This window comes from Talaromyces marneffei, chromosome 2, assembly GCF_009556855.1.
Source record: "Talaromyces marneffei chromosome 2, complete sequence".
NCBI classification, from domain to species: domain Eukaryota; kingdom Fungi; phylum Ascomycota; class Eurotiomycetes; order Eurotiales; family Trichocomaceae; genus Talaromyces; species Talaromyces marneffei.
The window spans coordinates 3108508-3132046 of NC_072349.1; the positions used below are offsets into that span (position 1 = coordinate 3108508).

General features: G+C 48.0%; 9 protein-coding genes across 9 annotated transcripts; 5 read left to right on the forward strand and 4 right to left on the reverse strand.

Annotated features, from left to right (window-relative positions):
• Positions 1–589: 589 nt before the first annotated feature.
• EYB26_003481 (uncharacterized protein) lies at positions 590–4141 on the forward strand (the record flags this gene model as incomplete). The annotated part of the gene is made up of 1 exon (XM_054262781.1): positions 590–4141. The coding sequence occupies one exon, from the start codon at positions 590–592 to the stop codon at positions 4139–4141; it is 3552 nt and encodes a 1183-aa protein (XP_054118756.1).
• Positions 4142–5135: 994 nt separating this feature from the next.
• Positions 5136–6878, forward strand: EYB26_003482 (uncharacterized protein; the record flags this gene model as incomplete). Its single annotated transcript, XM_054262782.1, has 2 exons — positions 5136–5567; positions 5619–6878. 2 exons carry the CDS (start codon positions 5136–5138, stop codon positions 6876–6878), a joined length of 1692 nt encoding a protein of 563 aa, XP_054118757.1.
• A 225-nt stretch (positions 6879–7103) lies between these two features.
• EYB26_003483 (uncharacterized protein) lies at positions 7104–7781 on the reverse strand (the record flags this gene model as incomplete). The annotated part of the gene is made up of 3 exons (XM_054262783.1): positions 7104–7179; positions 7256–7596; positions 7653–7781. The coding sequence occupies 3 exons, from the start codon at positions 7779–7781 to the stop codon at positions 7104–7106; spliced, it is 546 nt and encodes a 181-aa protein (XP_054118758.1).
• Positions 7782–8484: 703 nt separating this feature from the next.
• Positions 8485–11109, forward strand: EYB26_003484 (uncharacterized protein; the record flags this gene model as incomplete). Its single annotated transcript, XM_054262784.1, has 6 exons — positions 8485–8523; positions 8766–8950; positions 9004–9079; positions 9138–9502; positions 9551–9979; positions 10032–11109. 6 exons carry the CDS (start codon positions 8485–8487, stop codon positions 11107–11109), a joined length of 2172 nt encoding a protein of 723 aa, XP_054118759.1.
• Positions 11110–11247: 138 nt separating this feature from the next.
• EYB26_003485 (uncharacterized protein) lies at positions 11248–12921 on the reverse strand (the record flags this gene model as incomplete). The annotated part of the gene is made up of 4 exons (XM_054262785.1): positions 11248–11714; positions 11777–12257; positions 12315–12661; positions 12732–12921. The coding sequence occupies 4 exons, from the start codon at positions 12919–12921 to the stop codon at positions 11248–11250; spliced, it is 1485 nt and encodes a 494-aa protein (XP_054118760.1).
• Positions 12922–13424: 503 nt separating this feature from the next.
• On the forward strand, positions 13425–15820 carry EYB26_003486 (uncharacterized protein; the record flags this gene model as incomplete). Its single annotated transcript, XM_054262786.1, has 3 exons — positions 13425–13784; positions 14117–14420; positions 14895–15820. The coding sequence occupies 3 exons, from the start codon at positions 13425–13427 to the stop codon at positions 15818–15820; spliced, it is 1590 nt and encodes a 529-aa protein (XP_054118761.1).
• A 397-nt stretch (positions 15821–16217) lies between these two features.
• Positions 16218–17261, reverse strand: EYB26_003487 (uncharacterized protein; the record flags this gene model as incomplete). The annotated part of the gene is made up of 2 exons (XM_054262787.1): positions 16218–16499; positions 16584–16868. The coding sequence occupies 2 exons, from the start codon at positions 16866–16868 to the stop codon at positions 16218–16220; spliced, it is 567 nt and encodes a 188-aa protein (XP_054118762.1).
• Positions 17262–18225: 964 nt separating this feature from the next.
• Positions 18226–18846, forward strand: EYB26_003488 (uncharacterized protein; the record flags this gene model as incomplete). Its single annotated transcript, XM_054262788.1, has 1 exon — positions 18226–18846. The coding sequence occupies one exon, from the start codon at positions 18226–18228 to the stop codon at positions 18844–18846; it is 621 nt and encodes a 206-aa protein (XP_054118763.1).
• A 1942-nt stretch (positions 18847–20788) lies between these two features.
• On the reverse strand, positions 20789–22308 carry EYB26_003489 (uncharacterized protein; the record flags this gene model as incomplete). The annotated part of the gene is made up of 2 exons (XM_054262789.1): positions 20789–21910; positions 22000–22308. 2 exons carry the CDS (start codon positions 22306–22308, stop codon positions 20789–20791), a joined length of 1431 nt encoding a protein of 476 aa, XP_054118764.1.
• Positions 22309–23539: the final 1231 nt, after the last annotated feature.

The following is a 23539-nucleotide window of genomic DNA, read 5'->3' on the forward strand; positions in this document are numbered from 1 at the left end:
GAGCTCAGCGTCACCAGTGGATCCCCCAGGCTTAGAGCCAAGGCTGCTGCTCCCCACATCCTTCTTGCTTTAACTGTAGGAACAACCCCCCGTCAGTCAACCATCGCCCTCGACGCTTATTCTTATTCTTATTCTTATTCTTATTTTAATATCACCTGTCTGCCCCTTGTCTGCTGCCTACACCCGATGCTGCCTTTGTGTATCCGGGCCACCACCTAAGCTTCGTCCTAGCTTGTTTAGTTTGCCAGCATCCAACTATTGAGGTAAGACCTCTCTGCTCAATTGTCCCGCAGTCCGCACCAGCCAGCCCATGGTTATTGTTGTTGACTTGGCGCCCTACACAGCAAACACTCTATTTCCTCGATCACAACATAGCCGCCGTCATGTACAGGATCTTTTTTTATTAAGACCGCCATCTATAACAAGCATTCAATTCTGACTCCTGAATTAGCCGGGACTGGATACATTCGACTCGCTCCTTTTGACGTGTGTTGTCACTTCCCCCTCATTGCGCTAATCCCGCTGCCTACGAATCAACACACAACCACCTCACCACACAACCACGAACTCCCGGAGCATTACCACCCAGATGTCCGGCCCACCGTTTACGGTCAAGGCTCTTTTTGATTATACATCAGAGCATGAAGATGACCTTCATTTCTCAATCGGCCAGGTGATTACCGTCACCGCAGTGGAGGATGCGGACTGGTACTATGGGGAATACAATGACGATGCTGGCTCGAAGCAAGAGGGTATTTTCCCTCGCAATTTTGTCGAGAGATTTGAGCCTACAGCTCCGCCAAGGCCAAGTCGTCCTGTAAAGGCGAAGAAGGAGGCAGATCCGGTTCCCCCACCAGCACAACCTGCGGCGGTCGAAACACCAGCTGCGAAAGAGATGGGTGAAGAGCCCGTTCAAGGGGAGGAACCAGAGCCTGCTTCAACTGTCGAACCACCTCAAGAGAAATCTGTACCGTTGCCATCTCCTCCGCCTCCAGCTCCTGTTGTTAATCCGGTTGTTCCTCCAGTGGTCTCACAGCCACCGAAGCAGCCTCAGCCTGAGCCGAGTCCTGCTCCAGCAGCCAAAGCCTCTCCACCAGTTGTTTCCAGCAAGCCGAGCTCAAATGCCTTCAGAGATCGCATTGCCGCATTCAACAAACCCGCCGCGCCTCCAATTGCTCCTTTCAAGCCGGGCGGTGCAAGTGTCAATTCCTTCATAAAGAAACCGTTCGTGGCACCTCCACCCAGCAAAAATGCATACGTCCCGATACCTAGAGAACAACTACCACCAAAGGCGTATCGTCGCGAAGAAGACCCGGAGATTACCAATAGAGAACCTCCTGTATCTGAACATTCATTGCCATCCCCACCTTCCGAGCCATCTCAAGACGAGGATCAGCCAAAGCCGACTAGTTTGAAAGAGCGAATTGCCTTGCTTCAGAAGCAGCAATTGGAACAAGCATCTCGTTTGGCTGAGGCCGCACAGAAGAAAGAAAAGGCGAAAAAACCACCGAAGAAACGAACCGATTTTCAGGAGGCGCCACCAGTTCCTGCTGCCGCTGAGAGTCCAGAGCTGGAGCACACGGACATTGAAACTCCTCGTGGTGAACGTCCATCTTTTGAAGGCGAAGGTGGTGAGGATGTCAAGCCTGCGCGGCTAGGTTCTCCTCCTTTGCCTTCTCGGGAGCTTACGAGTGATACGAACGATGCGGATTATTCAGGCGCTGCTGACACCGAAGATGCGGAAGAAACATCAACAAGTAGGGAAGATGCTGATGAAAGACCTCGAGCGCAAAAGCATGCAGTGCATGAACAACAAACGGATGATGGTGATAATGAGGAAGCAGCAGCAGAGGACGACGAAGAGGAGGAGGAGGAGGAGGAGGAAGTTGACCCGGAAGTCAGGAGGAGAATGGAGCTCAGGGAGCGTATGGCTAAAATGAGCGGCGGCATGGGTATGATGGGAATGTTCGGTGGTGGTGGTATGGGCATGCCCCCAAGGAAACCCAAGGTTGCCGATGATGCTGGAAGACAAGCGGAAGAATTGGAAGCCCCCAGATCCCCTTTACACGCTCCTCCAGTACCAATAATGGCTTTGCCTGGTATGAACGTCCAACGACCTCCCCCGGTCTCCTCGCCAAAGGAAGTTGAGAAGGAGGATGAACACGAGGACATGCCCATTACCCAACTTCATTCAGCAGATGAGCTACCAGATGTTGAGGATGTGGTAGAAGAACATGATATCGCACCACGCAAGTCCATAGACAGGGCACCTCCGCCTCCGCCGCAAGAACGCTCCGTCCCTCCTCTGCCTTTTGCAGAGAGCAGACCTCCTCCACCGCCTATTCCTGGATCGCAACCTGCACCACCTCCGGCACCGGAATCACGACCTGCGGCTCCCGCATCCAGGCCTCCTACATCTCCAAGCCCTGGCTCCGAATCAGATGATGAGCTTTCAAATCATACCAACAAAATGTCACTGGATTCAACTTTGACGCAGGCAGCGCCTAGCAGTCCACCACCGCCGCCTCGCCGCTCTTCAACATATGATTCCGTCAGGTCTGCAACCATGTCGGAGAAGCGATTCAGTCGTGGGCCTCCACCAATTCCAACAAACACTCCTCAGGCTCCTTCGTCTCCACCACAGGCTCGACCACCACCGCCACCTCCTCCGGGAGCGCTATCTCGACAAACCACGTCGGATTCTAGGCATAGCATCATTCAGTCACCAATCTCTAGGGATCAGGGCATCCAAGATGAAACAACTGAGTACGAAGCAGATTATGACACTGATATTGCTCCCACCGCGAAACACAAGGACGCACTCAAATCGCACGGTCGAGAACCTAGTATCGAAGACGGAGGCGACGAATTGTCACCTCAGTCACCTCGAGCTCTACCTCCGCTTCTACCGACAGCCCCTCGTGCTGTACCTCCTCCTCCACCTGGTCATCCGCCTAGTAAAAGGGCATCAATGGACATTCCACGATCTGCGCCACCCCCGCCACCCCCTGTACGAGACTTGACTACCGAGGAAGAGGAAGAGGAAGATGACGGTGATGAGTATGATCCATACCGCTATGACTCTGGTCGTCCCAACATACCTCCTCCTCTGCCTTCAAACCCTCCTCCTCCTCCACGAGAAGAATATAATGATGAAGATGATAGCCCTGTTTCACTACCCCAGGCTGCTCCTCCTCCACCTCCTCCTGAAAGGACCGTTGCTCCCCCGCCTCCACCACACGAGAAGTCTGTTCCACCTCCTCCGCCAACAACCGAGGCTCCTCGATCCCGACAGAGTCTTGATATTTCCCGGGCCATGGCCAACACACGTCGATCAATGGACATTTCACGGCCATCCACAGATATGGGGTATATTGCTACAGATGTGGACCTAGCAGAGAGCACTTTCTGGTGGACCCAGCCAAATATTCCTCCTCCGGTGTTCCAGAACCGCAAAGACTTGTTGTTCGAGATCGAAGAGTCAACCTCAAGCAAACGCGGTGGTAAAACTACAGTCAGCAAGGACGTCTATGTTTTGTTTGCAGACTATTCGCAAACTGTGATCAATGTTCGCTTTGATGCAAAGAACCCAAGTGATGTGACCTTCGAGCAGCGACAAGAAGCACCTCCTAGCAAACTCCGACAAGACCAGCTAGAGACTGCACACGAAAAATTCGGAAGCAAAATCTCTGCTGCCGCCAACTCGGTACAAAACACGACGGTTGGCGATGGTACACCTTACGGTCTCATCCAGCACTTGCTTTCACCACTTAGTGACGTGCTTTTGCCGGTAGGTACGCGGGCCTATGGCGCCCTGGTCTACGCCAATCTAGCCAATGCATCTGTCCAGCAAAACGATGAGATCCGGGCTGGCGATATCATCAGCTTCCGCAACGCGAAATTCCAAGGTCACAAAGGTGGACTTCATCAAAAGTACAGCGCCGAAGTTGGCAAGCCAGACCATGTTGGTGTCATTGTTGACTGGGATGGAACGAAAAAGAAGATTCACGCATGGGAGCAAGGCCGTGAGAGCAAAAAGGTCAAACCCGAGAGTTTCAAGCTCGGTGATCTCAAGAGCGGAGAAGTCAAAGTCTGGCGTGTTATGCCTCGAAGCTGGATTGGATGGAATGATGATAAATAATCCATCATCTGACTGGGTTAGGTTTATTGTTTATAACTGTGTAAGTAGCAACCATAGTCGTCAAGACTGTGTGTACACTGTCTAGGACATTGGTCTTGTTCTTTCTACGTGTCACTGTCATTGCACCCTCGAGTCTCCTCTCGTTCTTGTCAACATGCAATTATTTTCATTCTGTTCTTTTCTATTGTTCAATGTTGATGATAGTATGCATGTCTATCACGGTTTCTGCCGGCTTCGTTCTAATTCATGAGTGCACTTTCATGCAAGTCAGTATCAAGCTCTTGTATGCATAATCAATACCTAATGCACATACATATATACACCGCACTAAGTCTCTTCTAAACCATTCCTAATTGCCGGGCAAGTATGAGTCTTAACTTGACTTGAAGGTAAATACCAAATAGCCGGCCGGGAACTCTTCCCGGATCATCTCGATAGGCACGCATCCCACTCTGACTATCCCCCAGGCAAAATCTCGCCTGAGTAGCTAGATGTGACTTGTTCACTTCCAATTTCCAAGAGCAGTAACTAACGAGTATCTCTAGACTGGCGGTCTGTTGTTGTTGTAACTATGAGCGAGGATAACCGGCATCGGAAACCCTAGGACTCGTAAGTCGGCAAAGACGGCACTTGGGCGGTCCCGCTGAGATTCCTTTGCCGTGCTGTGGTTGGCCGTGAACAGGACACATTCTTCCACATAGCCAATTGTATTGCTTCTTTGTTCTTGAATACGACTCTAGCTTTGACACTCTACGGAGTATGGGGTTTTTGTTGAAGGTTTTTGCTCTCTTTCCTGCTTTTGGACTGGGTGGCTACTGGCGACTTATCTAAGTGGAGTTTCGTCAATCAAGGAAGATGGTCATTGATTCGTTCATGAAGGGAATTGAGGGGAGCTCTATTCGTATAAGATGGAGATGATATCAGGAATAGTTGCATTTTTTTTTTCTTTCTTTCTGGTTTCCAATGCATAGATTGATTAATGGCAGACCTCTCGATGGCGGGCGAAGACGAATTTTTGGAGAAGAATTTCGTTGTATCTACGACGGAGAGTACGAGTCAGGTAGTACCGCCTCTAGATCAAGAGCATGGTCATGATAGCAGTCACGACAGCGAGAGCGAGAGTGACAGTCACTCCGAGCCTACATTTGAGCCAACAACGACCTCGAAAGAAGTAGGGCTACATCAAAATGCTATAACTACAGCGACAGAAGCCGTTGACCTCGAACGCAGCGGTACTCGCGCATCCTCCACAGTGGAATATTCAGTCTTTTCACCTGGCATGAAACGATACATCGTTATTGCCGCCTCGTGTGCTGGTTTCTTCTCGCCAATCTCGTCTCAGATCTATTTCCCAGCTATGAACACATTGGCAAAAGACCTAAATGTTTCGATTTCATTGATCAATTTGACGATGACTAGCTATATGGTGCGTGCTCCACACCCCTAGGCTTTTAGGGCCACTTGCTCATGGAAACAGATCTTTCAAGGCATTGCACCCGTCTTCATAGGCGATTTTGCAGATAACGCCGGCCGACGACCGGCATATTTCATCTGCTTCATCATCTACCTCGGCGCCAACGTCGGTCTTGCCCTACAAAATAGCTATGCGGCTCTCTTCGTGCTGCGATGCATGCAAAGCGCGGGGAGTAGTACTACAATCGCACTATCCGCCGGCGTCATCGCAGATATCGCTTCTGTAGCCGAGAGGGGAAGCTACATGGGCTTTGTGACAGCCGGCTCTTTACTTGGCCCAGCCCTGGGCCCCGTCATCGGCGGCCTTTTATCACAATACCTAGGCTGGAGATCCATATTCTGGTTCTTGTTTATCATTGCTGCAGCATGGCTCATTCAATTTATCCTGTTCTACCCCGAGACAGGCCGTAAGATCGTCAGCAATGGCTCAATCCCCCCACCCAAGTGGAATATGTCCCTGATCAGTTACATAAAATCCCGCAAGGAGGTCTCCGAGGAAGATCGTCTCGCTGCCGAGAGTACTCTACCTTGCGCGCCACGCAAGCTGTCGTTTCCGAATCCGTTACCAACGTTGGCTATTGTATTGCAAAAGGATACGGCCGTACTGTTGATTACAAATTCGATTTTCTTTGCGGGGTTTTATGATGTGGCTGTTGCTATTACATCTTTGTACTCGGAGATATACGGTCTAAATGATCTGGAGATTGGGTTATGTTATCTCCCCTTTGGTGCGGGTTCTGCGCTGGCTGCGTTCGCGAATGGGAAGCTCTTGGATGTTAATTATCGGCGTATTGCGACGCAACTGGGACTCCCTGTTCAGCGGAACAGGCATACAGATCTGAAAAACTTTCCGATTGAGAAGGCTCGATTGCAGATTGCGTTTCCACTGATTCTCGGGGCCATTGCTCTAATTATTGTGTTTGGATGGGTACTGGATTATGGCGTTCATGTCGCTGCGCCAACGATTATCACATTCTTCATGGGATTCTGTCTGACTGGGTCATTCAACACCGTCAGCACTTTGTTGATTGATCTCTACCCCAACAAAGCGGCCACTGCAACGGCAGGAAGTAATATTACGCGTTGTCTGCTTGGGGCCGGTGCTACAGCCGTCATTGAACCGATGTTGACTGCTATGGGCGCCGGGTGGTGTTATACGTTTATTGCATTGGTGATGCTGGCTACGACGCCGTTGTTGTTTATTTTGATTAATTATGGGCCGAAATGGAGGGAGGAGAGACGCCTGCGAGAGTTGGCGGATTGATGATGACGCCGATGATGATGATGCATGGAGCATATAGATTTGAGCTTTTCGGTCAAGTGAGCGTTTTGTTGTGCATATTTTGGGATTTAGAGATACCTTGAAGGTATAAGTATATAGTTTACATTGATTCAAAAGTACATAGAGCAATCAGCATCATACTACATACAACCCATGTATGTCATGTAGTGGCTAGTAACCTGTATACATCTCGAACTTTTCATAGTCTTAACCAAAAGCAAAGAAAGCCCGCTCGAGCGATATTCTCTCTGATTCCCAAGCCAACCAATCCGACCTCGTAGTTCTATATCAAGTCAGTCACACCATTCAAAGGGCCAAAAAAAAAGAAAAGAAAAGAAAGAGGTAAGAGAAAGACATACGGCAACAACCCCATAGCATTAACCTTCCAAACCCCCATTCCCAACAACACCAACTGCATCAACACATAAACAGCCTTGCAGCCCCAGATTTTGGTCCTGTTGCTCTCGGTCTCAAATTTCACGAATTGCGCGTTTGTAGCGATTAGACCCTGGATAGGACCCTTAAAAAGCATGAATACCATCATGATACTGAAGATTTGTAGACTGTTGCCGGACATGTACATCATGATTGCGTTCATGGGGATTTGTTTGCTGGGGGCGAGGGCGACTTCCCAGGCTTTTTTGAGTTTGAGGGTGTCTGTTTCGACGGGTTTGCGGTCAGGGGCGGAGCGGGTTTCTTGCTGCTATAGTGTCAGTATACCCATTGTCCATTTGCATTTGTAGTGGTGGTTATTACCTGCTTGCCTGACGCTTTGGTGGTGAAGCCTGGTGGGTTGCGAAAGCTGGTTTTCCCGGGACGTTTCGCGAGAGGCGTGTTCATTTCAACCACCCATTTGGGCGGCGGAATGGAAGTGGAAAGAGACATCGCCGGTCAATGCGACACTCAAACAACAGTGTAGGTAGATGAATGTAGATGGATAAACTAAAGGTCGAGATGTCGTTAGGACAGCGGATCCAGCGGAGAACATCCACAAATGGTCCGGGTTGGAATTGATTGGCTGAGCCGCACCTTCTCCTTTCTGAGCTCCGACTGTCTTCGGTCGTTCGTCGATATTTATTTTGAATCCCTCTCATCTTATACTGGACGCCATTGGATTGACGACCCTGAGATATACAATTCATTATTGCTGTTAGATTACGCTAATCGAAATGCAAGGGTATTGTTCTAACCTCAAACGAGTGTACAGCGACAGTTAATCACACATTCCGAGCCATCCTCAACCCCGACGATTCCATTATACTTGCGCTTCAAATCCTCCATCAACCAGTCTATAAAACGTCATATATCCATGCAGACTACTGCGCGACCAGCGACAGCATCAAAATCCTACTAAACCCAACGAACGAACGACGCGCAACAGACAAAAGACTCTCAACAACCCCTCACTCAACTCAGCGACCATCAATCCATGTGACGGTCTTATCGCACTGCACTGACACGGATTAAGGCGTTTTCTATCTCTGGTGCCAATCCAACCATAGAAAAATACGTCTGATTCTTGGCCTTTTCCTTTCCGAGCGGACCGAAACATCGGGCTTATACCCCTCATACTATACTATAATACACCATGAGTTCAGGCGGAGGAGATGCGAAGCTTTTTGCAAGGGTACGTTACACGTGCGAGTCATTCCTTTGTGTTGATATGCATTCTTCTCTCTGTACCGTCTACACTTGTTCGACCCCCTCCCTACACGAGCTTGATTGTTTGCAATCAATACTTTGAACCTTATCCTTCTATTCCACTGTCTTGTAATATGCTTGCTATCTTGCAAACCCGCCACAATGTTCATCAGCGCCATTTCCTACACTACACAGAGTCAACGCTCACTATATAATCGCTCATCACAGGGGAAAGTCGCCGAGTTGCGCCAGGAACTCAACAGCGGAGGAAAGAAGGATAAGAATCATTCGGCAAAGAAGATCGCCTTGAAAAAGATTGTCGCCAATATGACCATGAGCAATAATGATATGGTTGGCTTGTTTCCGGATATCATCGCCTGCATGACGATTCCGAGTTTGGAGATAAAGAAAATGTGCGTACATGAATACACTTGTTTGAGGTGGTAGGCTAATTGTCATCGTATAGGTGCTTTTTATACTTGGTCAATTATGCGAGGGCGAAACCAGAGATTGCACTTAAGGCGCTTCCAATTTTGGTCGATGTACGTGCTGGACGGGATCCCTGATCTTTTGGTCGGAGTACTAACATCGATCATTCAGGATATGGACGATCACAATCCCCTGGTTCGCGCTCTTGCTCTTAGGACGATATCATATATTCACGTTCGGGAGTTCGTGGAGGCGACTGTACAACCAGTGAAACATTTAATGGTCGATGTCGACCCTTACGTGCGAAAGACGGCCGCTTTTTGTGTCGCCAAGTTGTACGATCATCACAAGAAAATGGTGGAAAGCTCAGATCTTATTGATCGGCTAAATAAAATGTTGAAAGACGAAAATCCTACTGTCGTCTCGAGTGTATTAGCCGCTCTGGTGGATATCTGGGAACGCAGTGAATCAATCTCATTGACGATAGATTATGCTAGTGCGTCAAAAGTGGTGTCTGTACTAGCAGATTGTTCAGAGTATGTCTTTCCCACTCCTTTCTGCACGCGGTGCTAATATCTGGTTAGATGGGGTCAAACATATATTCTAGAGTCTCTTATGGCATATGTGCCAAGAGATTCCGGGGAAGCTCTCCTTTTAGCTGAACGTATCTCGCCCCGACTATCACATTCCAACTCTGCAGTGGTTCTGACCTCGATCCGGGTCATTCTCTACCTCATGAATTATATCAGTGACGAGAAACAAGTCACTGCTCTATCGAAGAAATTGTCGCCGCCTCTAGTCACGTTATTGTCGAAGCCTCCTGAAGTCCAGTATCTTGCTCTACGAAACGCCATACTTATTCTGCAGAAACGCCCCGAGGTTCTTCGGAATGACATTCGTGTCTTTTTCTGCAAATATAACGACCCCATTTATGTCAAAGTCACGAAACTGGAGTTGATTTTCATGCTTGCATCGAAGGAGAATATCGGTGTTGTCTTAGCCGAATTACGAGAGTATGTCGATTCCCTAGCTCCCTGATAGATATTGTTTCTAATTGTGTCTCAGATATGCATCCGAGATTGATGTGCACTTTGTGCGCAAGGCTGTTCGAGCCATTGGCAAGTTGGCTATCAAGATTGAGTCTGCTGCACGACAGTGCATTGACACACTGTTGGAACTTGTGCATGCCAAGGTTCCTTATATCGTCCAAGAAGCCACCGTCGTGATTCGCAATATATTCCGCAAATACCCCAACCAATACGAAGGCATCATCGGAGCAGTCATTCAGAACATCGACGAACTCGATGAACCGGAGGCCAAAGCAGCTATAATCTGGATCATTGGCCAGTATGCGGATCGTATCGAAAATTCGGACGGTTTACTCCAGGATTATTTAGCAACATTCCACGACGAGCCCATCGAAGTGCAACTCGCCTTACTCACGGCTACGGTAAAATTATTCATCCAACGTCCCACAAAAGGCCAACAATTGGTCCCGGAAGTTCTGAAATGGTGCACCGAGGACACCGACGACCCAGACCTCCGCGACCGAGGATACATGTACTGGCGCCTCCTATCCACCGATCCAGCCGCAGCCAGGGAGGTTGTAATGGGCGAAAAGCCCCCTATTACAGCCGAAAGCGAGAAACTAGAGCCCAACACCCTGGAAGAACTATGTTTGAACGTGGGCACATTAGCGACTGTCTACCTCAAACCAGTCCAACAAGTGTTTAGGTCAGCACGACCAAAACGACTTGGCGATAGCCCAGCACTCGTCAAACGACCGGGTATGGCCGAGTTGCCAAAGGGAGGATCATTCCCATATGACGCTTCATCCGCTGGCTTGACATCCGTCGTCCCCCCTCCATCCATTGCTGCTGCTGCTCCTCCTCCACAAAACGGAAACGCAGGCGACCTCTCCGCCGCCGTCAACGCGGCAGACGCTTACTTCAATAACGTCGCATCTCAGCAAATGGCAAACCTCGACCTGGGTGGACGAGAAGATAATGGGTTAGGCGGATTGGGTGGAACAAGTCAGTTGTCGCAGTATGTGGTAAATCAGAATCAGCAGCAGATTTACCAGCAGCAGATTTACCAGCAGCAGATGGCGGGTGGTGCTGGAGGGGACTTGCTTTTGTTGTAAATTACGCACGCCAGTATTACTAGCATGATAGGAATGAATGAGTGAATAGCTAGAATTAAGTTAGTGTATCGTATATACAACACCGATTGATGCATTTGATCCTTGCCCCTGTTTTTGTGTACATGAAATCTACCTGTTTTATTTGCCATCCCTAACTCTAACAGCCTCTTTACACGCTTTTGCAAAAATCTGATGAAACTCCCACACATCCGTAAAGCTATTATACGACGGCGCCGGCGCAACACGCACAACATTCGGTTTCCGTTCATCAATCACCACGCCATTCTCCTCAAGGATTTCGAGCACTTTGTCCAATAGGCCAGGTTGGAGGAGGATGCTGAGTTGTGCGCCGCGCTCGGAGGGGTTGGAGGGTGTTATTATTGTGTATGGTTTTTTGTTACTTTCGTTCTCGGCTAAACTGTTGTCGTCGAGTGGGTATTTGAGCAGGAGATGCTCCAAATAGCCGGTAAGTTCGAGTGATTTCTGTCGCAGGGCGGGCATGGTTGCTTGGTTGAAGATTTCGAGGGATGATGCTACAGCACTAAGATCGAGGACGGAGGGGTTGGACATTTGGTAGCCTGCTGCGCCTTGTTGGGGGATGAATTCTGTTCGTGTCATTAGATTATTTTTCTTCTTCATATATGAGATAAGAGAGGTGCAAACGTACTGTTGTTCATCTGGAAACGAGTCTCCTTATCATGACCCCACCAACCAGCCAGTCGAGGACGGTATGAAGGATTGTCACCAGCCTCGCTAAGTTTAACCTTGCCATGTTTCTCATGCACAAACAACCCTGCCATAGCTCCCGGCCCGCTATTGACATATTTATAATGACACCAAGCTGCAAAATCGACATCCCAATCATGCAATTGCAGCTCAACGTTTCCAACGGCATGTGCACAGTCCCAGCCGATGAGTATCCCCTTTGAATGTGCATGGGCAGTAATTGTTTTGATGTCAAAGTACTGACCCGTATAGAACTGAATACCTGGGAGGAGTATTAAGGCTGTATCTGATGCATTGTCGTCAATGACTTTTAGAATCTGCTCCGTGCTCAGGATGGGTTTTTCAGCGTCCTCTGGCTCGATGAGAACCATGGAGGTGGCGGGATCGAAGTTGTGAAGTCGAATTTGGGATTCAACGGCGTACTATATAACCAATCAGCATGTTTATATTCACATTTTTTTCTGGAAGAAGAGGTATACATGATCACTTGGAAACGCCTTCCCTTCAAGAATAATCTTATATCGTTCCGCCGTCGGCCGATAAAAGCTACTCATCAGGATGTGTATATTCCCCGTCAATGTCCCCATAACAGCTACTTCACTGGGCAAAGCGCCCACAATTGGAGCGAGGAGCTTTGAGCCTGCATCATCCACATGCAGGTATGGAGGAAGTAGAGCATCCTCGTGAGGTACGAAGTGGCCGGTTACTCCCTTGATGGCCCATGACCGGAGGTATTGGTCGATGTACTTGCGGAGATTCTTTGGTTGAAGCCCCAGAGAGTTTCCGCAGAGGTATATACAGCGTGGATCTGATTCATCGTCTCCTCCTATTCAATCAGAACATATCAGCATTGCGATGATGAACGTCGTCTGAAGCTCGAGACTGAACAAACAAACCATCTGTGTCCGCTAGCTTCTTCCTCAGCAGATCCTTCTTGGATGGAATAATAAATTGATCACGATATGATTTGAGAGGATCGCATTCATCCAATGCTGCTGCATACTCCTGCTTGTAAGCCCTTATATCGTCATGGCGGGGGAGCGGAGGGCCTTCTTTGATTCTTTGGAAATGAAGTCTGGAACCCATTGCGCACTTGAATAGAAAAGGTATGTCTGGTTTCTTGTGTATGTTCCAGATTAGGAAGTAATGCCTCTATTATAAGAGTAAAAGCATAATGTGTAAATATTTTGAGTTCCTCATCGAGGGGCATTGATTTTGATAAGATGTATAAATTACTGCCGCTAGTTGCCGCCTTGTCTTCATCACAGATGGCCTACAAGCCTGTCGCAGCCCATAAGTAGTGCTTACAATATCTTGATTCTAAAAGTATCTGATATCTCAATGAAAGTGCTATTCATTTCAGAGACATCAGATGCTCTATACAACATAACTTCGCCCATCAATCACAGTGCTTGAATTTGTAAGCATATTTATTCTGCCAAAAGCGGTGAGGCAATCGATAAGATAATCAGTTGATTTATTCGATGTCAACAACATTCCGACTTTCTCCTCGTCAAATCTTTACTTACACCTGTCCTATACGCGGCAAGCTGCGGAAAGTTGATATCAACCAGCTGCATACATAAAAGATGTCTCACCAAAGACTTTCACACCTCACATGCCGAGCCGTACGGCATCAAACCTCTTCTGTCGCCGAGTCTGTCCGACAAACCTGCCGACGGCCCGTTTGCCTCTCGTCGAACATCTCTCGCACTCAATCCGCCAGTTATTCTTCCTTCATTAGACAAAGACAGACGATACCTTCTTATTCATCAGCAAATATACTCATCTCAAGTCGATGTTCCCGCCATCCCAGACCCTTGATTCAAAACTCCTCGACATTCTCCACAGCACAAGCACCTCAAGCGCCGGCGATTGCGACTCTGAATCCGAGAAACGACGATGATGGAAATGCGATGTTTATAGAGATATCGCCTCGAGCAGCAAAGGTATGTGGTGATGATAAGTGTGTTTTGTCTCTACAAAGTTGCTTTTGGTATTGGGCATGTAAAATGCACTTAGCCGTACTGGAACTAGCGTGGGTGAGCACCAGCGAATCCACGCTGTTGTAAGTCGCATATTGTATTTTGTTTTTGCTTTTTCTGGGTGAAAACACATACAACAGCATGGATTCGCTGGTGCTCACCCAAGCCCTTGCGAGCAGTAATTGCTAATCGCGTGCTTTTTCCCCCATGGACTATTGTACTCCTCTCTTCTGTCTATCTTTGGATCGCAACTATCTTCGACATTATCTCCCGATCTTCTGCTAACTTCAATACAGCGTCTGAGTCAAATAACTACTTCGTCAGAAGAAAACCAACATCTCCGAGTCACCGTAACGAGCGGCGGATGCCATGGATTTCAATACTTAATGTCTTTAGAGCCATCAACCAAAATCGACGAAGCAGAAGACACCATATTTGAGCCTGCTGAGACAGACGCAACGGGTCCTGGCCACGCCAGAGTCGTTATGGATCAAGCATCACTGGAACTGCTATCTGGTAGTACGGTCGACTTTACGACAGAACTTATTGGAAGCCAGTTCAAGGTTATTAATCCCAGAGCCACGAGCAACTGTGGCTGTGGTACGAGTTTCGATATTAATTTATAACGTGCTCTACGAGTAGAAGCGAGAGGTTTTGGGTCCGGACAGACCTTGGCCATGTACTATACATAGTTATATAATGCTGGTAATGCTTGTGCATATTGGATCTTCATGTATATACCATCTATTCTCCCCTCTCATGATGATACCACATTCTACAGTTCTACGAATGTTCTGTACTACGTATCTAGAACCTTTAAAGCTATTATTCTACGTCAAATACGGCCTTGATTGCCAGAGTTGTCTTTCCCATTAACTAATGTGGCTTCGGAAATACTCTCCTTTGCAATTTGCCATTGCTGTCAAAGTAGTCAAGGTATAGTTAGTTGACTTAGGCTTCCAAGAATGACATCATCAAACACGCCTCCATGAGGTCCAGCGGCGTTCAATGATTCCCCTCTGGTACAGTTCTTTCATCCATCTCGTTCTGCTCAGGACTTAACATATCGTCTAGATAGTTTCAAAATGCCATGGGCGTACGAGAGCGTGGGCGTCGTGTCTGGGGAAGGTGCAAAGAGCCAAGTGGAAAGCGCGTTCCTCGCGTACCTTCCCCCTGATACGCCCGTCTACCATTATGAAAAACAGGCTGACCTGGGCAGCCTTTTCCCTCCTTTCTCAGTCGAGGATCGTTTTGTCGTCTTGAAACACGTTCCACCAAAAGTTCTTGAGAAACACGAGGGGCGACTGCCAGGACGCTGCAATTATTCACCACTACTTCGAATTCTTATCATAACGATGCCGAGTCTCCCGCATGAAGAAGCGGCCAGCAGTTTTGAAATTATGATGGTCACGCTTTTCAAAGAAATGCGCGTCTACAGACGAATTTATCTATGCGGAGCTACTCGCGTTGATACCCCTAATAGAAAGAAACAAGCGGATCGGTCGTGGAAGCCAACTCGCCAACACAGAAAGTTTCCTACCGTCGCACTGGAAGTTAGATTCTCGGAAACAACGGCCAAGTTGGAAAGAGATATCGCTTGGTGGATTAATGAATCAAAGGGCGAAGTGAAAATGGGCATCACCATTGATATTAAGCCACGATCAGGCCACATCGAAGTTAAATCATGGACTGCAGCATTTGAGTCACTATCTAGCCACGTCTATATCACAGCAAATGGTCGTCAAGTCCTCGATCGGCATATCAACCATCTTCCGCCACCTCGGATGACTCACAGAATCCTTTTAAAAAGAGGAATAAATGGCGCTGGTCCTACGATTGAGGGGGGAGATCTAGTCATACCGTTTCGTTCTCTACTATTGGATGAGCCAGGAGAAGGCGAGGGGGATTTTGTGATCACAGCCGATACAATGTTGCGTGATTTTGCAGAGCGTATCTGGGATGGAATTGACGATGCGGAAGCAATTAAAGCCCAAGGTTAAGGCCACCACCGGCATAGAAGGGTATGTTGTATGTTTATTCTTTTTCTTTTTCTTTTTCTTTTTTTTTTGTATCCTACACAGTTATATAACTTAAGGCGTATGCCTCTTGCCAAAGCCCTAATTTAGCGCTACTTGTTTAGACACCTGTTCGAGGCCTGGTTCAACCTACACCTAACGTATCTCGACGAACTCTGTTTTAACTAAGGTGGATCCAGTATCAAAGAATATATATATATATTATAGATAACCTTATGACTATATATAGAAGGTTATACAACGGCTGTTATCAGCGAGAGTAAGCCTGATAGCCGGTCATTATATTGTGACATGAGATTCATCCATGAGATTCTCTCCGAGCTTCCAGGCTGAGGATATCCCTCTGCTATTGAGATACACATCAGCCCCCTTTGGCCATAATCCTCTTCCTTTCCATTCCCACGAAGGCCAGAAATGCAACCCCTCCCAGACCAACCGCAACAAGGAAAACATCGGAAACCGCAACCCTGAATGCATCCCTCACAGGCCCCAGCAGCTCCACAGGCACGACGTTCTGCAACTCGGCGCCGCCAGCCGCTTCCACCGCCGGGACATCAACCCCCTGGAGGGCAAGAAGATGTGTGTGAAGTGCATTCCGAAAAACATTCTCTGCAATAGCAAGACCAATGGAACCCCCGAGACACTGCGCAAGGATGACTAGAGTACTTCCAAGCGGGATATCCGCTGCCGCCAGAACCACCTGGATGGCGGTTATCGGGATCTATACCATGACACCGTATCCCGTGCCTGTGAACACCTGGTATCCGAACCATTTTGCAAACGGACTCGAGCGGGAAAGAGTGTATAGTAGGCCGCTGCCGGCGACGAAGATACCGGATCCGACCCACATGAAGGGGACGTAGAATCCGGAGAGGGTAACAAGAGTGCCGCTGATGAGGGTGGCGATGGAGATAGTCACGCCGTATGGCAAGATGCTGAAGCCGGAGGTTTGGGCGTCTGTGCCTCGTACTGCTTGAAAATAGAACGGGAGGTAGTATGTCTGGGTCATCATGGCGCCCTGTAGCAGGCAGGAGAAGATGCAGCCTAGAAGGACAGACCGTTGAGAAAGGACACGAAGGGGGACTAGGCACTGACTTCTTATTAGATTCAAACCAGCATTAGTGGGGGTAGAAGCGGCGATAACATACTCATCCTTCTGATGGTATTGCATGTACCCGAAGAGGGCGAGGAGGAGGCCGAAGCCCAGGAAGCAACCCCATACGCGGGAGTCAGACCATGGATAGACTGACCCGCCCCACTGAAGGGCGAGGATGAGGCAGACTAGAGTGCTAGCCAGGATTAAAGCGCTCTTCAGACCGAGACTGGTCAATTTCTGTCGAAAGGGAAGGTTCTTGTAGGGTGCTCCGCCAAGCGAAGATGGGCAAAAAGAGAAGATTGCGCACATTATTATGGTTCTCAGTTCCCGTATGGGGCACAGTAAGAACCCAAATGACGGGGTTTGCTCAGGTAGGCTCAATTGTTGCTCTCCATCAAGTGTGTCAAACCCTTAGGACTTGGGAGTCACGAACTGCACTCGTAGGTGGAACTAGCCCAATTCTTTCCCCTGAGTTCATGTTCAGGGTGAGTTTCCTCAAGTTAGTACCGACCTCATCTTACTCAAATAATTCGAGTGGCCCCAACTGAAAGTCCATAGCATGGTTAATGACGATGGGAGAAGCTATTCATTTGACGCCCACGATGCCTGGGATTAGAGGAGATGGGGCCGCTACTATATTCCTCAACGTCTGGATGATGCAGTTGCAATTAGAAATAAGAATAAAAGGCTATATCTTAAAGGACAATAAAGAAAAAAAGAAATGGAAACATTAATAGTTAGAATAATAAAAGAATACACATTATATATGTGATAAACGGCCAGACAATAATAACTATATGGTATATCTAGGATCACGGAGTCCCAAAGAGACAAAACTAACAGAAAGCAGAAATTCATGGGTCCTCCCTTTACAAGATAAACCTCGCCGAGGACGCTCATTTTACTGGACAGGCTGCTCAATTCTCTAGTAACCCCCCCAAACAAGGTACCAGCAGTTGACCTTTCAATGTTGTAGGTGTAGTTTAGTTATGGGCTACCGGTAGCCCTAACTAAGTTACTTGTTCAGCCAACCGATTTTAATGTACACAGTACGTAGTCGAATTACCTATCTAACTTAACTACGTAGTTGCTTGCAGCTATGAGTCAGTAGTAAATGCAACTAAAAATAAAGAGGCCAATCAATTATAAATCAAACCAATCACATCATCCCCAATTTTATTAAAGCCCATATTAACCCCCCCCCCCCCTTCATCAAACAGTGAAAACAACCACAGGCAGAAAAATATCCAAAAACTCACTACTTTAACGCACGATGCCACTTTCTCCGGAGGATATTGTCAGGAACTACGCTTACGATGGAAGTACCCTAGAATGCATTAACACGCGCAAGTCAGAACTGAAGATATCCATCGTCGAGCCCAATCCAGCGTGGCCGCAACGATTCCTAGACACCAAAGCGCGGATTGAAACTGAGCTGGGCTCAACTGCGGTCGCCATTTTTCATGCTGGATCTACCAGTGTACCAGGTCTGCCGGCAAAAGATGTTATTGACATCGACCTGGTGGTAAAGGACCTCATGGACGAGGACTCTTACGTTGAGCCTCTCGAGCGCTTGGGCTTCATATTTCTATTCCGCGAGCCAGACTGGCATCAACATCGCTTTTTTGTTGACGAAGGGGATCGTCCTGATGCATATCCGATCAATCTGCACGTGTTTGGGCCGGATTGCCCAGAGGTCGAAAGGCACCGGATTTTTCGCGAATGGCTCTCAACGACACCAGAGGACCTGCTGCTATACGCGACGGTCAAACGGGAGTGTGCTGGAGCTGCCGAAGCAGCAGGGGAATCAATGCAACAATACACCGATCGAAAGGATATGGTAGTAAGAGAGATTTTGAATAGGGCATTTCGTAACCTGGGCTACATCAAGTGAAACGAGGAGCTTTACTGTAACTACGTATGACAGCCCTGTAGGATACATAGCTCTCACAGACATGTATCTGATAATATAAATATAAAAATACAAAAACATACAACAGCTGGGATTCGCTGGTGGTCACCCACCCAACTACTAACCAGCCGGCGTGTGGCTTAAGTACGGCTGAGCGGACGGGAAGCCCTGTTTTCCACACCCTATGGTCGTATGTGCTAGACAAGGTGAAGCAATGGCTTATATACCCATGAGCCCTAGGTGGTGGTAGGTCCTTGTCATAGTTGGTCGACAACAGAAAGCTCAAGAGAAGAATACATGGATTGGGATTCGTTCGGAGTTGGTATGCTTGGGGAGAGATCTGTGGTGAAATACCCCATTTATATTACGGTCTTGGATATGGTTTCTTGTGGCTCGTGGGGGTATTGAGAGGGAGTCACTGTGTATCACTACTATATTTATATCCCCCCCCAACCATCACGATGACTGGATCGAAACCTGCAACTTACAGGACATATCAGCATCCACCAGACCACATTCTCCCAGGGTATACCGTATACCGAGATAACGAGAGAAGTCTTGGAGGAATTGACCGCGTGTCCATCCGGTACTACTCACCTTGCTGTTCTCTGCGAAATTCTGTGATGATACCAAACATTGAAGGGTTCCCCCTATTTATTTAGATGCTCTCATGTGCGATTTCTGAAAGCCATACCGTATACATTAAAATAACGTCCTAGTAAGATCGGAGAACATCGCTTGACATGGGATTATCGAAAAGAGAATACCGACATTATCTACTGGGAGGTCTCCAGATGCCCAGATGTTAATTCTTCCTGTGCTACTGATTATAACATCCGACCTCTTTTGATGCCATTGTGACTTGATTATCGAAGCTGGCATACTTCCAATTTGCTACCGCCATGATAAACAGACCACAATCCCCTGGTCTTGTAAAAGAGCTCACAGGCTCACCTGGGTCTGATTTCCACCAAAGAAGAGTCCTTGTATAACGACGAGGACTGAGAAGAACCCACGCATAAAGTTCCTCTTTTGTTTGATTCCAATCTGAACAGCCCAGGTCCTCTCCAAATATCCCAGTATCTCGGTACTTCTCAAGCGCTCGAAGGGGGAACCTGAAATGGGTATGGATGGGCGAACGAGTAGATGTTTACACGCATAGTCTTGGTCAGGTTGGGGAAAATAAATACGTGTCAGAAATTGCCCTGGCTACAACAGACTGACTGTTACTACACCTGTAGTCTGACTAAGTAGTCAAATGTTGACTCAACGAGGGCTGCCAAGATAGGTAGCCATCAGTGGATATGAGATTAAACTCGACCAGGTTATATTCGTCAATTCCTTCACGTATTGACATTGATATCTATCTACCAACTAAATCTGTCCCCCCTCATGCCTTCATCAATTCGTCGAATAACACCATACGCTCATCATGGTGCAACTCCCACATGGCGGTCTATCTCCGCGCAGTCTTCGCACTCAATATCCAGCCAAGTTCATTTCTCTCCGGTAGCAGGCTCTTGACGCTCGAAATGGCCGTTACATCGAGCTTTAGCATACCAATCTTTCCTCCTTTCCTTTAGCCCGGCTGGCTTTCTTTGGTCGTCATTTCTCATCCTTCTTGGATTGCATCCATCTGCTGTCCCTTCTCTGCATCTAGAGTCCATCAAAATCGACGCAATGAACTCGGCCACAATGATGCACACAAATCAAACATATAAATAAAAAAAGAGGATAATGAATCGAAAAGATTAAGAATACTCTTCGACGAAAAGTACATGATAAGGTCGAAGGAATACATACGCCGACTCCTCAAGGAAAATCACAAGCATCACAAGAGCAAAACCGAAGAGAAGAGGTGGTTGATATGAAATAAAACTTTTAATCAAAGAAGAGAAGTCTAGATGCAAGGATAAAAAGCAATCTAGTAAGTGCGAGTCAAGTTACGCAAGTACCAGTCGACAAGTCTTCGGCCAGCCTTGGCTTCGCTGATGTGGATGAGGTCACCCTCAACGGCGTAGTCCAAATCACTAGCAGTGATAGCCTCGCCTTCCAACAAGCCACCTTCAACCCAGCGAATTTGACGGCTGCGCTGCTTGTTCACAAGGAGCCATGCGCGCAACTTCTCGGGCTCAACGTCCAGGAAGCCAGCGAGCTTGCTCAAGTCCATGGTCGTGTAGAGCTTCAAGTAGGACTTGACGGTGGGGTTGAAGAGGGTGTTCTTGACCTCGTCCATGAAGATGGCGGTGTGGTGGTCGACAGGGTCGATGTTGACGGCTGGGTTGTCAAAATCGGGGGGTGTAGGGCTGATGAATTTGGGGCATGCAGAGCGGAAGAGTTCCTCGAACAGAGGCAAGGCCTCGGGTCCACCGCGTTGGAGGCGGTGGAATTGCTCACCGTACTTCTCACGGAGGGCAGTGTGAATGGTGTCGTCGAGACGAGTGGGGTGGAAGGCGACACAGATGGCGATCAAAGCGTACATCTGGTCGTTCTTCTTGGTAATGGCATCGTACTGGCTGCTGCCCTTTTGGAAGTTCTTTGTTCGGGACACATAGACGAGGATGTGGCTGAACATACGGATGGCGTCGGCGTAGCGGCGCATCATCATATAGGAGAAACCCACGTAGTAGTAGGTTGTGAAATGAGCAGCCATGACACGAGCGAACATGGCCTTCTTGTTCATCTCAATATCATCGAGAGTCTTGAGGGCAAGGCTGAAGTCACCGAGCAAGCAGTGAACGCGCAGCAACCCGATGATGGAGAAGTATCCGAGCATTTTGTACAACGGACGGGAGCCATATTCTCCAGCAACAGTCAAAGGGTCTTCTCCGCGCTTGATGGCAGCAAGTTGTTCGTTGATTTGTGATCTCTGGATCAAAGAGTATAGCACGTTCAAAACGGAGTAACAGCCCCATGTGTTGGGGTTCTCCCGGAGGAGTTGGGCCTCCTCCTCGTTGGATCCGGTGCGAGCCACACGGTTGCGGTAGCGGCAGAAGGACTCAAATTGGTAGATGAACTCATCGATGACATCCCAGGCCCAGTAGTACTATTGGAAAGGAACAAGAATTAGTCAGATTACTCAAAACCATGGAAACACTAGGATAGCCAAGTTTATGGTATTATTCTCTCACATACCGAAGGAACTTCCAAATCAACGGGACCCTCCGAGTTGAGAATGTAGTGGAACAGACTGCAGTAGTTGTCGTAGCTGGCAAATTTTGTCTCCAAAGTGGCCTGGTACTCGAGCGGGGTCGCGGCCGCGGCAAGTTGTGCTTGAAGGTCCTGGGTCTGAGACGCACCACCAAGTGAAGTGGTACGTTCGAGGTCGCTCATTCCATCGTCAAAGTGAACTTGCTCGCGGTAGTCGTTGACCAAGGCCTCCTCCTCGACATCGGACTCATCACCCAGAGTAGGGCGCGCATTGGAGCGCTCGTCGTACGACATTGTGGGTAGTTGTTGGGATTGGCGATCGCGCTGTGAAATGAAGTGTTGACGCTCAAAATTGAACGATGCGTAGGGTTGAGAGTGTCGTGTAATGGCAATCGTGGCCGGTCGGTTGTGATCGTCCTGGTTGGATCTGAGGTCGGAGCCACATTCAAATTGAATTTTGAGGGTTTTCAAAATGTTCGCTTGAGAGCGCCAAGTCCTTGTGCTTATCTTATCGCCGCAGCTTAGTCATCTATGCATGCACATTTCCCCTCTTGACCTCAACAGACTTCCAAATATTTTGACCTGGTTATACTTTTAAAAAAACGGATTCAGCTCTGTCAATGATTTAATGCTCGCTATTTTGTGTCTATTGCAACTATTGAAAACCGTCCCAATGATTCCTCCTGACGTTGCAGCAGTTGAAAGCCCTCAAAAATCAACTTGATGTATAGTTAAGCCTTCGTCAAGAGATCAACGACAATGTGACATATGGTAGTTTCAGAAAAATTTCCATGATCCTCGGCCTATCGTGCCATAGGATTTTGTGTAAATAGGCCGTATGTACATTGTACAATCTGTTATGCCTGCGAACCGGTGTGATGCGGACATCTGGTCTTGTCTTGGACAATAAAAGCCACCGCTCTGGTTATGCCAACGAGCAGCTGGGTATACAATCGAGACGTACTCTTCCAGGATTCTGTCAAGTATTGCCCAAAGAATTCGTCAACTTGTTTTGTCCAGGTAAGTCGCACAAATTTTCCAGGTTCATGCGTGAATGCTGTGAGTGAGACCTTGAAGGCCACTGGTCCGTCGCAAGATTAGTTCCTGCCCTTATCATCAAGGGAGATGACGGACTCCTCGAGTGCATTGCTCCATACTTCATATCGTGCATACTCGCTGAGATGATATCAGCAATGTCATCCAAGGCGACATTGGCGCGAACCGCAGTCACAAATCGCTCAAAGAATCTTTCGTCCCGGGCTCTGATTATTTCTAGTATAGCTCTCTATACCCTTCAAGCTCCGAGACCGTACGTTTTATAGCAATTTTCCGTCTCATATCCTCCGCCTCATCGAAAGTGCATTCGGATCCGGCTCGCTTGCATGCATTGCAAGGCGAAGGTCGCCCACTGCACTATTAAGAGAAAAACAAAACGATGTCAGCGGCAATGTGCCCTATTGAATATAAGATGAAGCCTTTGTCCTGGCTTCTTGCACCTATCGATGCATCTATGTACTTGCAAGTT